Source organism: Phalangium opilio, unplaced genomic scaffold (genome assembly GCF_054372755.1).
Source record: "Phalangium opilio isolate 3A_F unplaced genomic scaffold, DU_Popi_V2 ptg000088l_1, whole genome shotgun sequence".
Classification (NCBI taxonomy): Eukaryota; Metazoa; Arthropoda; class Arachnida; order Opiliones; family Phalangiidae; genus Phalangium; species Phalangium opilio.
In genome coordinates this window covers 2,911,879-2,927,438 of record NW_028324193.1, presented here as the reverse complement: position 1 = coordinate 2,927,438, position 15,560 = coordinate 2,911,879, and the positions used below count along the sequence as shown (strand labels likewise).

General features: G+C 35.1%; 1 protein-coding gene across 1 annotated transcript; it reads left to right on the top strand.

The window, feature by feature from the left end:
- The first annotated feature begins 2,936 nt into the window (after positions 1–2,936).
- LOC149649076 (E3 ubiquitin-protein ligase XIAP-like) lies at positions 2,937–8,570 on the top strand. Its single transcript, XM_089849427.1, has 5 exons — positions 2,937–3,192; positions 6,162–6,285; positions 6,802–6,924; positions 7,202–7,422; positions 8,533–8,570. The coding sequence occupies exons 1-5, from the start codon at positions 2,937–2,939 to the stop codon at positions 8,568–8,570; spliced, it is 762 nt and encodes a 253-aa protein (XP_089705553.1).
- The last annotated feature ends 6,990 nt before the right edge of the window (positions 8,571–15,560 follow it).

Genomic DNA, 15,560 nt, shown 5'->3' with positions numbered 1-15,560 from the left:
CTCTGTAAGCTAAAAGTTTACTAGTTGTTTTTAAGTTTCTAGTTTCTTAAGAGTGTTTTTTATAGAACCCAAGTGCCGTTAGAAATTACCGCAGCTTTAGCGGTAGAAAGGGCATCTGCAGGGTAAGTGATATTTTTACCATTAAAAAGTATAGTTAAGTAAAAGTAGCTATGTATTTTAGAATCTTCGAAACTTCTTCATACGCATTCGTACCGTGTTGCGTTTGTAAAGGAAGAGAGGTTTCTGAAATCGATAGAAATATTTCAAAGGCTTTCTATTGTAGAACTCTATCCTGTCCCCGATATAATAAGATAGTGGGTATTTGCATCCCCGTTTTTAGGTTTAATATTCATTACCCCTGTCGCGGCCATCCCGATGATTTTAATACGGCATTTATGGAAATGTTTGATTATCCTTTAAATGTTTAACTCTTTTTCTAAAAAAAAATATTAACTTTTTCCAAATATATACCATTTATTATTGTTGTATTTTAATTTTACATGTTATTAAAAGATTTTTTAAAATTCAATTAAACAGTACGAAATCATTTGTTGAATGCTTAAAACACATTGAATATTTTGAGGATTACGTAAATTATTTTCGAAAGATTTTAACAGATCGGTTAAATTTAACGTGCTGCAAAATGCGTGTAAGGTAGTTTTATACTCGCGTTTAACATCCAATAGTTTTTTTTCAAAATCACCCAAAAGAATTCGAAAGGTGAGTAGCATATTTTTTATGAAAATTCTTTGATTAATAATAAAGTTAATATGGGTTGAAATAAACCCGTTCACGGGGTCTTGCATAATAAGCGCAAATACTTCGGGTTTAATTGTCACTGGAACGCTTTCGTCATACGTAAAGACAAGACCCAAATTCGTAATAGATATATAGATGTTCTGACAACGACAAAATTTAATTGACGATTTCTGCATACAGGCCGCGAATTCAGATTTACGTTTGTTCAAGATGTACCATATTTTATACGGTATTAAAATAAAGTTTCCACTTTCAACAATAACTGTTGGTTCTACGTCTCTTCCCCGCGGACAAACAGTTACCGTTACACCGCTTTTTGTTAAGTGTAAGTTCAAATCGCGAAACGTAGCCATATTTTTATAAAAATAGTATTACTCACAACACATCACGGGTATTTTTATTCAGGAACGAGCAGTGCAGTTTCAAACATTTACTTTCGATTGACTTTCCTAACAAAAACTCGGGGTCTTTTTATAGTAAAATATCTCCACTTAAAAATTCCATAATATTACCCTTAAGCGATAGAAATTCTTATACCTGATAATTACGAGAAATTAAAAACCTTGGGAGAATTCACACGTGATTTTTGAAAGTATAATTATCTACGAGAGAGAATGTTTTTTTTTTTTTTTTTTTTAAGTTTTTGACCCTTCGACCTTTTTCCAAAAATATCATCCATTTTAAGATCGGAGCACCTTTCCCCCGAAAAATCCCTGTTTAAATTCCCACACTTTTTCGTTTTTTATAAAACCATTAAATACCAATTAAAGCTTTCCATCTGTGTAGGACGTGTATTGGAAAGCGTCTTTAGCCTTCTACATAAACTCCACCCAAATCGAAGCAAAAAATACTTCTCGGTAATTACACCCAGGTGCATCGTATAAAAAAGCAATTATTTTTTTGATACAATGTAATTTAAAAAATATATTTGATAACCTAGGGGAATTCAGGTGTTCCAATCGTATATCTAATATCATTAAAAAGTATACCCGCAGCCAGATAAAAAAAGCAATTATTTTTGATACATTGTAATACAAAAAATATATTTTACAACCTAAAAGTATCATTAAGTATAATTAACGACTAGAATTCTCGGTAAATTACTTTTAAAAAATATATTTGATAACCTAGGGGTATCCAGGTGTTTGAAATCGTATATCTACCCATGATTAAAAAGTATACCCGCAGCCAGCAATTATTTTTGTTACATTGTATATACCTAGGGTATCATTAAGTATAATTAACGACGAGAATTCAAAATATATTTTATAATCAAGAGGTATCATTAAGTATCATTAACGACGAGAATTCAAAATATATTTTATAACCAAGAGGTATCATTAAGTATCATTAACGACGAGAATTCAAAATATATTTTTATAACCAAGAGGTATCGTATAATTATCCACGAGAATTCTAACTTTTAAAAATTTTATAGAGGCTATAATTATCTACGAGAATTCCTATCGTAATTATTACTGGGAAAAAATATTTTTAACCGTATAATTAAGCGTTCCCCGCGCGCTAGCGCGCGGGGACGCCGTGTGTCACCCCCCTCCCCCGGGGGCGGCGGGGACGGTGTATATAAACTCTCGGGATTTTCGGATATTTCATTCGTTCTTCACTCGACGTTCGTTATGGCATCTTCACTCGGTAAGCGAAAACTTAATATATCAGATGATGAAGAGGAAATAGATATTTTTGAGCAAATTAAAAACGTTAAAGAGGAAAATACTATCGAAAAAACCGGCATTGTCCCTCGATACGATATTAAACGAGGTTTAGCTAGTTACGTGACTTCATTACCAGCGTCGCGTGACGATTTTTATTTCGATATTCAAATATACAAGTACGAGGATATAAAAGATAGAGATAATAAAGATATTTGGCAATGCGATGGAAGAAGATTAAGATTTGTCGCGTCTAAAGATAGCGTCGAATGTAAACAAATTCGATCTATCGTGAACAAGATCGCCAAGCATATCATCGATAATCCCGACAAGATCACGAAAAATTATTCGTTTTTTAACAAAAACGATTAATTAATCAATATGGAATCCCAATATCTATTACTCGTATATCTATTAACGTATTTATATATATACTATATATCCAATATATCAATTACTACTACTATTTAATATAAAAAAGAAGACAATTATTACGTGGTTGATGGGATGGATATGAGACTCGAAGTTAACAGATTATCAACGTTCAAGATATGGTCTGTCGAAGGTATTAGCGTGGATGACATGGCAGCCAGCGGTTTTTATTGCATTAGCCCTAAAACCGTTCGTTGTTTTTCTTGCCTTACCGCCTTGACTGGATGGAGAGCCGACAATCATCCAATGGCTGTTCATGGCTACGAACAACCGTTATGCAGATTTATTCTTGGGGAAGGAAAGAGGTGTGGAAACGTTCCCATCGCTGGACGTAATTTTTTCGAGGAAATTGAAAGGGACTACTCGGGACCGGAAAATCATCCCACCAGAAAACAACTAGCACCTTGCCCACACATGTTACAAGCCAGATTCGAAATCGATTTAAAAGAAAAAGAAGAAAAACGAAAAAAAAATAAATAAAACTCTAAACAGTTTGTTAAATTTACTCATTTAAAGATGAGTAGTTCGAGCGATTCCGAAAATGAAGAACCGCTAAATTTAAGTGTTAAAGCTAATCCTAAACAATTTTATACTTGCGAAAAAATATTAGATAAAAAATCTCGAAAATACAAATGTAATCAAGTAGAATGTAAAATTAAATTTAAAAATTTAGAACGTATTAAATTAACCGAAGTAAACGAAACGTTTGTTAGTATAATTAATTCCATACTCTTTGAATTATTACGCAACCAGCAAGGATATAATAGAGTTAGATTTTGTATTCGTTCGGATGAGTTGGATAGTCCGATAAATTTAAGGTTTATGAATATTAATGAATTAACGGCTGAAAGAGTAATAGGAGCTATAAGTCAAGTTGCGCAATCAAATCGAAATTTCCATTTACAAAGCTCTTTAGTTTTTGACGTTATTTTTTTACATTGCGACGTACCCGTTGGACGTCGATCAAAATCATTAAAAAATAGAAATATAGTAATTTTGGATACGTTTATAAAAACGAGTCCAAATTATATTTACATTGACAATACCGATAACTTATGTTTTGGAAGAGCTTTGGTGATAGGAATTTATTTGGCTGATAAGAGATTCGAAAAGAATACGAATGAAAAGTATCAAACAACGAACGAGTCAATTAATTATTTAGAAAGATAAAAAAATGTAATCACCCCCTCCAAAAAGAAAAAGCGGAGCAATTATATAAAAACGCTAATATTTCTCCGGATACCGTTAATTTATTAGATATTCAAAATTTTCAAACTTACTTAAACGAATATCAAATTATTATATTCAGAGCTGATAATTTAGAAAAATATTTTGTCGGACCTTTCAAGGAAAAACAAATTTTTCTATTGTTAGTTAATGATCACGTGCATGTAGTTAAGGAATTGCATACAATGTTTGGCGGTATATCTTATTGTTCTAAATGCTTAAAAGTATTTCACGGAACTAATCAAAAGAATAATCACTTTTGCGAAACTCGAGTTAAATGTAGTAGATGTAGAACTTTAAATGTATTCCACGAAGATAAACTAATTAAACCTGTTAAATGTCGAAAATGCCATCGTTATTTTAAAGGAGAAGAATGTTTGAATTTTCATATATCTAACGGAACGTGCGATAACTTTAAAAGGTGTTTAAAATGCGGACTAGAACTGAAAGAAAAACACTCTTGCTCGAAACCATGTAAAAACTGTTTACGCGTACACGAGAGGAACCGTTGTTACGTTATGCCTCTTTCGAGAACGTACGAAAAAACCAGATATTGTTATTTCGATACCGAATCAATCGTTAAAAATAACGAACACGTCCCTGTCTTACTCGTAAGCGCTATGCAAGAAAATGAAGGGAACAATTACGAGTACGAGACATTTCGGGGGTTCGACTGCGTCGATAAATTTCTAAATTATTTATTCCGGACGAAAGAAATGGTTTTCCAACACGCGACAAAACGGCTTAAAGCAACTAAACCGGTTTTTGAAAATATTACGTTGTTAGCCCATAACAGTAAAGGTTTCGATTCGTTCTTTATTCTTCGTGGGTTATTAAAATTGAACATCATACCGGATATTGTTTTTGACGGAAGCAAAATGTTGGCCATTTTTTTGAAAAATCAAAAAATGAAATTTATCGACTCTTTCAATTTCGTCTCGCAACCATTAAGATCGTTCCCCGCGACGTTTTCTTTGGGTGAAAATAGAAAAGAATTTTTCCCTTACATATTCCACACCGAAGAAACTTTGGATTATGTCGGTCCACTACCGCCGAAAGAGTATTTTCAACCGGAACATATGAAAGAAAAAGATTATAAAGATTTTCTCGAATGGTACGCGACGAAATCGAGACAATCGGTCTATAATTTACGCGAAGAATTGGAATATTATACTATCATGGATGTTAAGGTTTTACAACAGGGTATGGATAAATTTAGACAATTGTTCGAGAAGGAAACTGGTTTCGATGTTTTAAATATGAACGCTTTAACCATAGCGGGGGCCTGCACGAATATTTTCCTTCATAAATACTTGGAAGAATTTACACTCGGAGTAGTACCTTGTAACGGCTACAGGAATAACTACAATCAAAGCAAATCTGCTTTAAAATGGTTGGCGTGGGAAGAAAAAGAACGCGGAATAAAAATTCAATCGGCTCTCTCGTTGGAAGGGGAAAAAAAGATTGGACGATACCCGGTAGATGGTTATTCTTCTCAACCCGAAATAATATTTCAATTTGACGGAGATTTTATTCACGGATGTCCGAAACATACGAAAGGAGGCGAATGGAATCCGTTATTGCAAGATACGTTTAAAAATTTATACGAGAGAACTCTGGATCGAGATGATGATATCATGTGTAATGCACCGAACGCTGAATATGTTAGAATATGGAGTTGCGAGTTTGACGAAATGTTGAAAAACAGAATCGAAGTAAGAAAGTTTTGCGATTCGTTACACTTTCGAGATCCGATAGGACCAAGATCGGCATTATACGGTGGTCGTACTGAATGCTTCAGGCTGTATCATAAAACCAAACCAAACGAAAAAATTCTATATTACGATGTTTGTAGTTTGTACCCCTTTGTATGTAAAAACAGAGACTATCCTAAAAATCACCCGGAGATTATTACGAGAGATTTTTCATTCGATTTGAATCATTACTTTGGGGTAATGTCTTGTAAAATATTAGCTCCGAAAGACGCTTACATACCGGCATTACCAATTCGAACCAGAAAAAAACTATTTTTCGCTTTGTGTCGTACTTGCGTGGAAAACGATATACAAACAGCCTGCGCGCATAACGACTCCGAGCGAGCTTTCGAAGGGATTTGGCCCACCCCAGAAATATACATGGCGGTCGAAACCGGTTACGTTATATTGGAAATCTTCGAGGTTCACCATTACCCCGAAAGGTACACCTATATCAAGGATAAAGATCCTGGTTTTTTCGGCAGTTACATTAATACATTTTTGAAACTAAAAATCCAAAACTCTGGCTGGCCTCGCAACGTTACCACCGACGAGGAAAAAACGGAATATTTAAGACTAATTAAAGAACGAGAAGATATCGAGATTAGACCCGAAGATGTAACAAACAATTCAGCTCTACGCGCGTTGGCGAAATTAGCTTTAAACTCGTTATGGGGTCGACATTGCTTAAACAACGATAAACCAAAATCGGTTTTCGTCAAGGATTATCAAGATTTCATTAAAATTATAATGGATCCGACATTGGAATTAACGGATATGCGGCCAATTAACGACGATGACGTTTGTTTAATGACCTACAAATTCAAAAAAGATTTTTGCCCGACATATTACAAAGGATCGGCAGTGTTGGGGAGTTTCGTTAGTTCGTACGGTCGGATCGAATTATTTCGAACTCTGAATAAATTAAAAGAAAGGGTTTTGTACTGCGATACGGATAGTATTATATTTATTCACAAAGAAAGTGACGAATTTCTTCCACCCGTCGGACATTTTATGGGTGATTGGACCGACGAAGTTCCAAATGGGTATATATCGGAATTCGTTACTTCGGGTCCGAAATCGTACAGTTACAAAACAAATACCGGGCATTGCGTTACGAAAATGAAAGGAATTTCGTTAAACAGGAAAAACGAACAGATAATTAACTTTGATTCGATCAAATCGGCTTTAGACACTCCGGGAACTAGTTACACTTTGGAAATCCCCTTTAACGTTGTGCGTGACAAAGCTCGCGCGAAACTACTTTTAGGAAATCTGAAAAAAAGTTTCGGCGTGACTTTTAATAAGGGAATAATCGCGGACAATTTTTTAACATATCCGTTTGGATACTCGTTAAAGCAAGATGCATCGTGAAAGTCTACGTTTAAAATCATTCAATGGTCATTGGACTTCCAATTCGTCGGAGTTGGAAGTTATCCCCGCGGAACTAGCAGCGTCGGGTCTCTTTTACTTGAACGACGGCTTAAAAACCATGTGTTTCAGCTGTCATAACTTATTCGATTGGGGAGGATCGAATGAGACTAATCCTCACGAAGTGCATCAAAAACAAGCTCCATTTTGTAATTATATTCTCGGACTCGATATTACTAACGTGAGTCTGGCTGATGAAGAAGGGGAAAAGAGAAGATTAAAGGAAGAAATCGTGGAATATTTTGACGAATCCATCAAAACGTTTACGTCTAGTTTCGTCGATTTAATTCTCGAATCGTCGATAGATGCTTTCAACACGGAATTTCAACTCTAAAAGAAAAAAAAGTGACTTTCGACGATATCCCCGTGGTTTTTATTATTCCGTACGAAGATCGCGTTAATTGGAGAGAAATAAACGAACTCCAATTTCAAAAACGGATTGACGATTTTAATAAACTTTTTGAGAAATGTTTGATGCTTGTAGAATAAAATTCCAAGCCCCCATGCAAATTTTACTGGCCGGTAGTACTATGGCTGGTAAAACGACGTGGATATTTAACCTTTTGAAACACGCCCATTGTTTGATCGAACCACCTCCGGACAGGATAGTGTACTGTTATAAAGAATATCAACCGAAATTTGACATTGCGAAAAAAGAAATTAAAAACATTGAATTTATGGAAGGACTCCCCCCAGATGATTCTTCCTTTTGGGATGAAAGTATTAATAATTTTCTAATAATAGATGATCTGGCATTCTCTTGTTATAATAGTTCCCATATCGCTAATATATTTTGCGTCGGCTCTCATCATAAAAATTTATCCGTCGCTCTTTTAACTCAAAATCTTTTTGGTCAAGGTAAAGAGAGTCGAACCATTAGTCTTAACTCTTCGTACATAATTGTTTTTAAAAATCCGCGAGACGGGTCTCAAATAACTTACTTGAGCAGACAAATATTTCCGAATAATAAAAACCTCGTAACTAGAGCGTATGATTTTGTTACCAAGGGTACTCCCTATTCTTACCAACAAGGGTATGCCTTTTCCAAAATGTTATTTTTTACATTTGTTGGGGGGAATTTGTCCTGGGGCTGGGGGGAATTTGTCTTGGGGCTGGGGGGAATTTGTCCTAGGGCTGGGGGTATTTTGTCTTCATCATCCATTCGGGGGAAATTGTCCGGGGGATTTTGTCTCCTACCTGAGGGGATTATGTCCTTTTCTTCTCTAATGGGGGGATTATGTCCGGGGGATTATGTTCAGGGGGGATTATGTCCTACATTCCCACTCCCCACACCTAAGAAAAGTAGATCGGCTACCTCGTTATTGGTTGAAATAGGAAACGTAGGGCCCACGTGAAGATCATGCGTCACTTGATTAGGGCGAATCAAAATTCAATACAAAGAATACATAGAGTGTGCTACATTTAGGGAGACGTTAGTGGTCCAAATATTGTATGGTCGTTCTCCGACAAACTCTCATTAACCAAAATGCATGTACAACCGCCGAATTGTCATACTTATCTACGATAAGTTATAAACTTATGCTTTAAGGGTATACCTGAATTACTCATTTTCTTTTTGATGGCTTGTAAATAGTTTTCAGATTCAAAGGCACTGAACTTGTCGAGTGACCCATATGTTTCAACATCATTAGTGAGGTGATTTAGGCAATGAACATTGTAGGAAACTAAATGTCTACCGTATATCAGTCCAAAGCTTTGGACGAAGTAACCTAATAGTTCTCTTGCGAACTCTATCATCGAAAATGACAGAACTGTGGATGCTAAAATCCGAATCGCCACATGAAGGCAAATATAGTGGTCATAATATTTTTTGGGAAGTACATCTGCTAAAACTAAAGGTCCCGAGTACAGCAAAAACTGTCTAAATTCAGTGGCTTTCCGATAATTAATCTCTGTTAGAGACCGCGGCTTCCTAACAAACTCAGAACAAGTAACACCAGAAAGTGATAGTAGTCTTAAAGATACTTCCGTTATCTGAGCGGGCCTCAATTTAAAGGTGGTATTATTACCTTTAATCCATAATGTTAGCAGCTTAAGCATAACCCCAAGGCAAACCAGATGCATATAGTCTAATGGAAATCCTGATACCATTTAAAGTTCGGTATTTCTTCCAATATCGAATAACCTACATGGTGTTTTTCCTGAGACTTAGCTCGAAAACTTTCATTTGTTCTAAGCGGTGCATTAATCTGAGGAAAACATAATCTTCCTTCCAAATGTTCTCCTCTAACCTTACATTTATCGCAACCAAAATAACCAGAATGACCTTTCGTTTGGCAAATGAAAGAACGCGCAGGGGTGTCACAAATAAGCCCCGAGATTTTAAAAGGAAAAGAAATATTTCCATCTCTAATGCCTTTTTCGTGAAGCAACTTAACTTCTTCTACAAAACGAGATAGAAAGGAATTGCTATCATGTGGCTTAGAACTTCCTTGGTATATACCAATTATAAAAGGCTTAGCATTTTTAACAGAGTTCAGCATGCCTAATATAGGCCAAAACTGACTATTCGAGCTATTTGTGATTAGTAATCCATCAATATTTACTAATATTTCTACACTGTCAAGGATTAAAGCATTTTTCTTAATCGAGTGAATAACCCCAGATTCAAGCCCGAAATGGAAATACCCTCCAGGCGAAATTCTTTCTTCATTTAAATGTCTAGGAGTACCTAACAAGGAACGATAGTCGTCAGGCAAATCTTTATGGCAGTCTTGGGACTTAAGCAATGATAATAACTTGTTTATAGATAATTTACTAACTCTATTTTCTGCTGCCCATTTTGCTAAACTTAAACGTAAGCTATGGTTGTTTTCTACATTTTCGCCGGTGCATAATTGTTCTTCACTATCAATCTCAATGTTCATGGGATTATTCTGCACCACATCACTTATGTTTTGATGGTTTGATGCAGTTAATTCAACCTCTACAACATCATTACGATCGATATTTTCAGAAACATTGTCCTCAAGACAGTCCTTATCGTTAATTTATTCATCATCAAAGCGCACAACATAATTTTGGCATAAGTCTGTGTCACGTAGAAAAGTTTGATTTAATTGGTTTTGAATAATTCTTGACCGTTGACGAGCAGAAATAAATCTGGGTCGCTTAGTCTTTTGTCTAGAAGACATGTTTAAGAAACTTTAAACCAAAACGAATATTTTAACAAAAATGTAGCAATTTATAATGTTCAATTTGTTAAATTCATAACAAAGTCCCGAAGCTATGACGGACGCCATTTTCCCTCGCTTCTCAATTATTCAAAAACTATGTTTCGGCGGACGCCATTTTTTTCCGAGTTCTATTCCCTCTTAAAGGGAAGGTGAAGTGGAAAATCAAGTGATTTTGCATCGATTATACTTCTATAAGACCAGCCTACATAGCGAAACATTCAAGAAATACTTCCGAATGATTTGAAAATTCAACTACCTGAATATTTTTTTAAATATGAAAGATTATATTTTTATTTTATATTAAAGAGTTAAAAAAATTGGTATCCGTGTTTCAGTTAAGCTTTGATATTGACATCGGTTAATTTACGATATCGGCTAACGATCCTATTCTGTTTATAACATCAAATCGGAACTTCAAGTGTCACTAGACAGTATATTACTTCAAAATCGAGAGTTAGAAACTTTAAAACCATCTCAACTGGATATCCGTGGATAAACTTATCATTATATGTGCTAATGTAATAAGATAATTTGATGAAGCGGCTCAGTGAACGTTGGGCAATGGCCTCAGAGTTTTGCTTGCAATGGTCAAGCTAAAATTCCTCACTTGACGCAGTCTTCTAAGGAGCTATTAGTAAAATAATATATTACGAACAAAAATGGTCTCACTAAGACCACAAAAATTATACTTAGCTTGAAAAATTAATATTTAAATCAAAGTAGAAAATTCAGTGAAGCAAAGGCTTAGAGCATTAACGTCGGCAATGAAAATACGAGATTCCCGGCGTCGTCCCGCGTACGTAATATAAGACTCCCGGTCTACCGTAAAATCTGGCGCGTTTAGACCAGAGATCTCTCCTTCGTTTATTCTCAGTATCATCTTAAGCTAAAAATAAGAGGTTCCCTACGTACATAATTTGCGATCCCCTGATAACGCGCGCGGTCTCTAGAGCCGCGCCAATCTCCCCTTAGTTTATTCTCAGTATCATCTTAAGTTTAAAATACGAGATTACTAACCCGCACCCCGCGAGAGCGCTCGGCATTCGAGGGATCAGGCACTGGCGTATTCCTCCGGTTTTACCTTTTTGGTGGTTTTAATGCGGTAAATTCGGGACATATGCCTTTAATCCGTTCTAATATTGAAATAAAAACTGTAAAAAGTAATCCCGAGTGTATTTCCGCGTTAAACGGCGTTATACGCTTCCCATCTTAAACCCTCAGAAAGACTTTATTACAGAGTGGTTTCTCCCTCGTCAAATTTTCCGTATGGAGTAATATTTTGCAAACGCCATCTAGATGTCGTGTGCAAAATAATAAATGACCATTCGTGGCCACTAAACACAAAAATACAAAATATATACAGTAAAAGCATTGTTAGCAATCTTAAAGTTTGGTTCGACAATTGGAAACTCATTTCTCAAAAGGGATTAAATGCTAAAAATGGGGAAGGTTTGGTTTTGTAAAATTCTATTTGATAGGGGTTCCCAAGATCGGAGACTGAGACAAGGTCCAGGCCCGCCGTCTCCATGTAGAAGAAAGTGGTGATTCAAACAGAGATAAAGGTCGCTAAATGTGTATGGTGGCGACTACCTGTCCAGCAGGTCGTCCCCTCTCAATACAAAAATATAAGGGCCAAAAATCTATTTAATCAAAAATTAATAGAAAATGTAATCCTGTGACCCTAATTCTTTTTTATAACTACTTTCTCTGCAAGATTAAGAGACTCGTTAGTAGTAAGTTACCACACTTTTAGGCATGCAAGTTAGCCAACAATGATCCAAATTTGCATAACTCAGAAATCCCACTTTTGACTATACAAATTAGGATCTAAATTTGTATAATTCAGAGATCCGACCTTAAACATGTAAATGAACCGAAAATGATTATAATTTGCATAATTCAGAATCCCACGCCTGTCAATCAAATGCGAGTCACGTGTGAGTCACGTGTAGTGTTGTGACGTAGGTAAAATTTGTAAGATATATCAGCAACAGTGGTTGAAATTATATTAGTTCGGGACAAAACGTAAAGCTATAATGAACTGGGAAAAACTACGGCTCGAAACTTTTAAAGATTACCCCGTTAGTAATATAAGACCGTCAGAGTTTGCGAAACATGGTTTTTATTATTTAAAGAAGGGCGACGCCGTTAAATGTTTTTATTGCGATATAACATTACATAGTTGGAAAGCTAATGATAAAGTAAATGAGGAGCATCGGAAATATTCCCCGGAATGCCCAATTGTGAAAGGGTTTTCGACATGCAACATACCCATACATTGTTCTATCGATGAGATAGGTAGAGATGTACCACCAACGGAGAAATACGTTTCAACTACAAGCAAATCCAAGACTGAAGAATATTGTAATAATCGATGTTGCACGCAGCGTGTTTTTTAGGTTGTAAAAGAAAATGTCTGTTTAGGTGGGTTATTACTTATCCTTCCCATAACTGTACCTGTAGGACTTATTTGTGGAATGTTATCTATGAACCCAGGAGTAGCGCTTCTTGGTTTTTATCCTGTACTCTTACCTATTTTAGATCAGAATTTTTTTAAAACAGGATTGTGTCAATGGTGTAAAAAACAAATCAAAGGATGAAATAAATTTTTTAAAAAACAATGTTTATTTGTATTGATTACATCACGATTAAATTCTGCGATAAACATTCCAAAAATTTGGAAATAAATTTAAAAAGCGTGTTTCCATCTGTTCCAAGTCTTGACGATGATAATAATCAACAGCGTCTTTTGAAAATACATTAAAAGTGGGGTCATACGCTAATATTAGGTTTCCATCTCTATCTCTATCCTCCAAAATATCTGGAAGATATGGAGATCTTGTAATGAGAGTAAATTTATTTTTAAACTTTTCAAAAGTGAAAGTTAAAAACATTAAAGAATACCTATATCTATGCAATTCTTCAATAACTACGTTAATATATAATAATTTTAACAAATTAATAGTATAACTAATAGGTGTAATAATATATATATTCCAGGGGGTGTCATTGTATTGTCTGTTCTTTATGATCAAACTAGTGTTGAATTCATACAAAAGTTTTATAATTGCAGTATTTAATACCGATTCAACACTAGCTTGATCGTGACAAACGTATCCCAGAACGTGCGCTGCTGCATTCGAATCTTGACATTGATCAAGTTCATTAGGGTCGTATTTATGTATACTTCCTAGTTTACATTCCGTACTAAAAACGTAGCGTCCACAATTTCTGGTGTCGATAGAGGTCCATTCAAACCATTCACCATTTCGTAAGCGGGGAGATACACTTCGATAGTAAGATACTTTAACGATGTTGTTAGCGCACAAGTTTTTAAACATTTCGCGACGTACAAGTTGATTAATGACATGCTTCGATATTTGATTGTTTCCTTCAAACTTTATACGATTGTTCTCAATTTCGATCAAACATAATGTACCTAATCGAGGTATCGCGTTTGCACCTTCTGATTTAATACTAATAGGTTTGTAACACACGTAACTCGAAAACCGATGATTTATATTTTTACGCGATTCAATACCAAAAACGTTCTCCATTTTTGTGAATTTTTATTTTCACCAAAAAGGTAAAAGATGGTTCACTATCTTGTAAATTATAATTGACAGCGTTCTTTCTGGGGTTAAATTCTGCGAAAATAATTCCAAAAACTTGGAAATGAATATAACATTTTTTGTTCTATTTTTTGCAACTCTAGGCGTGCATAATCAATAGCGTCTTTTGAAAATACTTTAAAAGTGGGGTCATATATTAAACCGATTTTATCTCTCAAAATTCTTGGAATATTTTTAGATTTTGTAAAGAGATTAAATTTTATTTTCATTTTTTCGAAAGTGAAAGTTAAATCCATTAACGAATGATTAAATTTATGCAATTCTTCAATAACTACGTTAATATATAATAATTTTATCACATTAACAGTATAACTAATACGGGGATCACCATTAATATAATAGAAGTAATCATCATTGCCATTTTTATCCTTTATGATCAAACGAGTGTTAAATTCATACAAAAGTTTTATAATTGCTGTGTTTAATACCGATTCAACACTCGCTTGATCGTGACACACATACCCTAAAACGTACGCTGCTTGACTCGAATGTTGACATTGATCAAGTTCATGAGGGTTGTATTTATGTAAACGTCCTAGTTTACACTCCGTAGTCAAGATGTAACGTCCGCAATCCCTGGTATCGATCGAGACTACATCTCTCCAAAAATCATATCGGTTACGAGATACTTTAACAATGTTGTTGATCCACAAGTTTTTTAACATTTCACTCTGTACAAGTTGAGCAATAGCATACTTCGATATTCGATTGTTTCCTTCAAACTTTTTACGATTGTCCTCAATTTCGATCAGGCATAACGTACCTAACCGAGGTATCGCGTTCGCAGCTTGTGATTTAATACAAAAAGCTTCGCCACACGCGTAACTCGAAAATCGATAATTTATATTGTTACTTGAACCAAAAACCATGTGATGCATGCATTCTCCAAACCCGGAATCCATTTTTTTTTGAATTTTTATTTCACTAAAAGGTAAATGATGGTTCACTATCTTGCAAATCCTTACCAATCCCAATCTTCACCTTCAAGTTCTAGGAAAGATGGATTGGCATTTTGAAAATCTTCGTAAGATTTATAGGTGGCATTCTTTGAAAAAATCACTTCATACACGTTATCAATGGATACATTGTCACGAAAGTGACCGGTTTTACAAAAAGAGTATCGAACCTTAAAAAATGTATCCCTAAATCTAGACAGTGTATTTGATAAGGATGATTTAGAGTAATTGCCGAACCGTAAAGAATCGATTACAACACTAATATATAACAGCTTCAAGAAATTTGAGCTGAAGCTGTTAGATGTTGCGTAATTCTTGCGAAATGGGTTTTTATACGTCAGCGTAGAGTTGCATTCGTAAATGATTTTAACAATCGCCGTGTTAATTACTGCTTGAACAGCCTCACTGTCGTGACAAACGTATCCCAGAACGTAGGCCGCCTCTTTTCGATGTTGACAACGCCAGTTTTGTTTGTTATAGTACTTATGAATCCGACCTAGTT

What these genes read in the sequence shown, in the direction of transcription:
- LOC149649076 (XM_089849427.1), top strand. Translation starts at nt 2,937, where the DNA reads ATGGATATGAGACTCGAAGTTAACAGATTATCAACGTTCAAGATATGG. An exon ending in GTTCACCATTACCCCGAAAG is followed by an intron (nt 6,286 to 6,801) that starts GTACACCTATAT and finishes CGATACGGATAG; the next exon opens with TATTATATTTATTCACAAAG. An exon ending in GTTACTTCGGGTCCGAAATC is followed by an intron (nt 6,925 to 7,201) that starts GTACAGTTACAA and finishes TACTCGTTAAAG; the next exon opens with CAAGATGCATCGTGAAAGTC.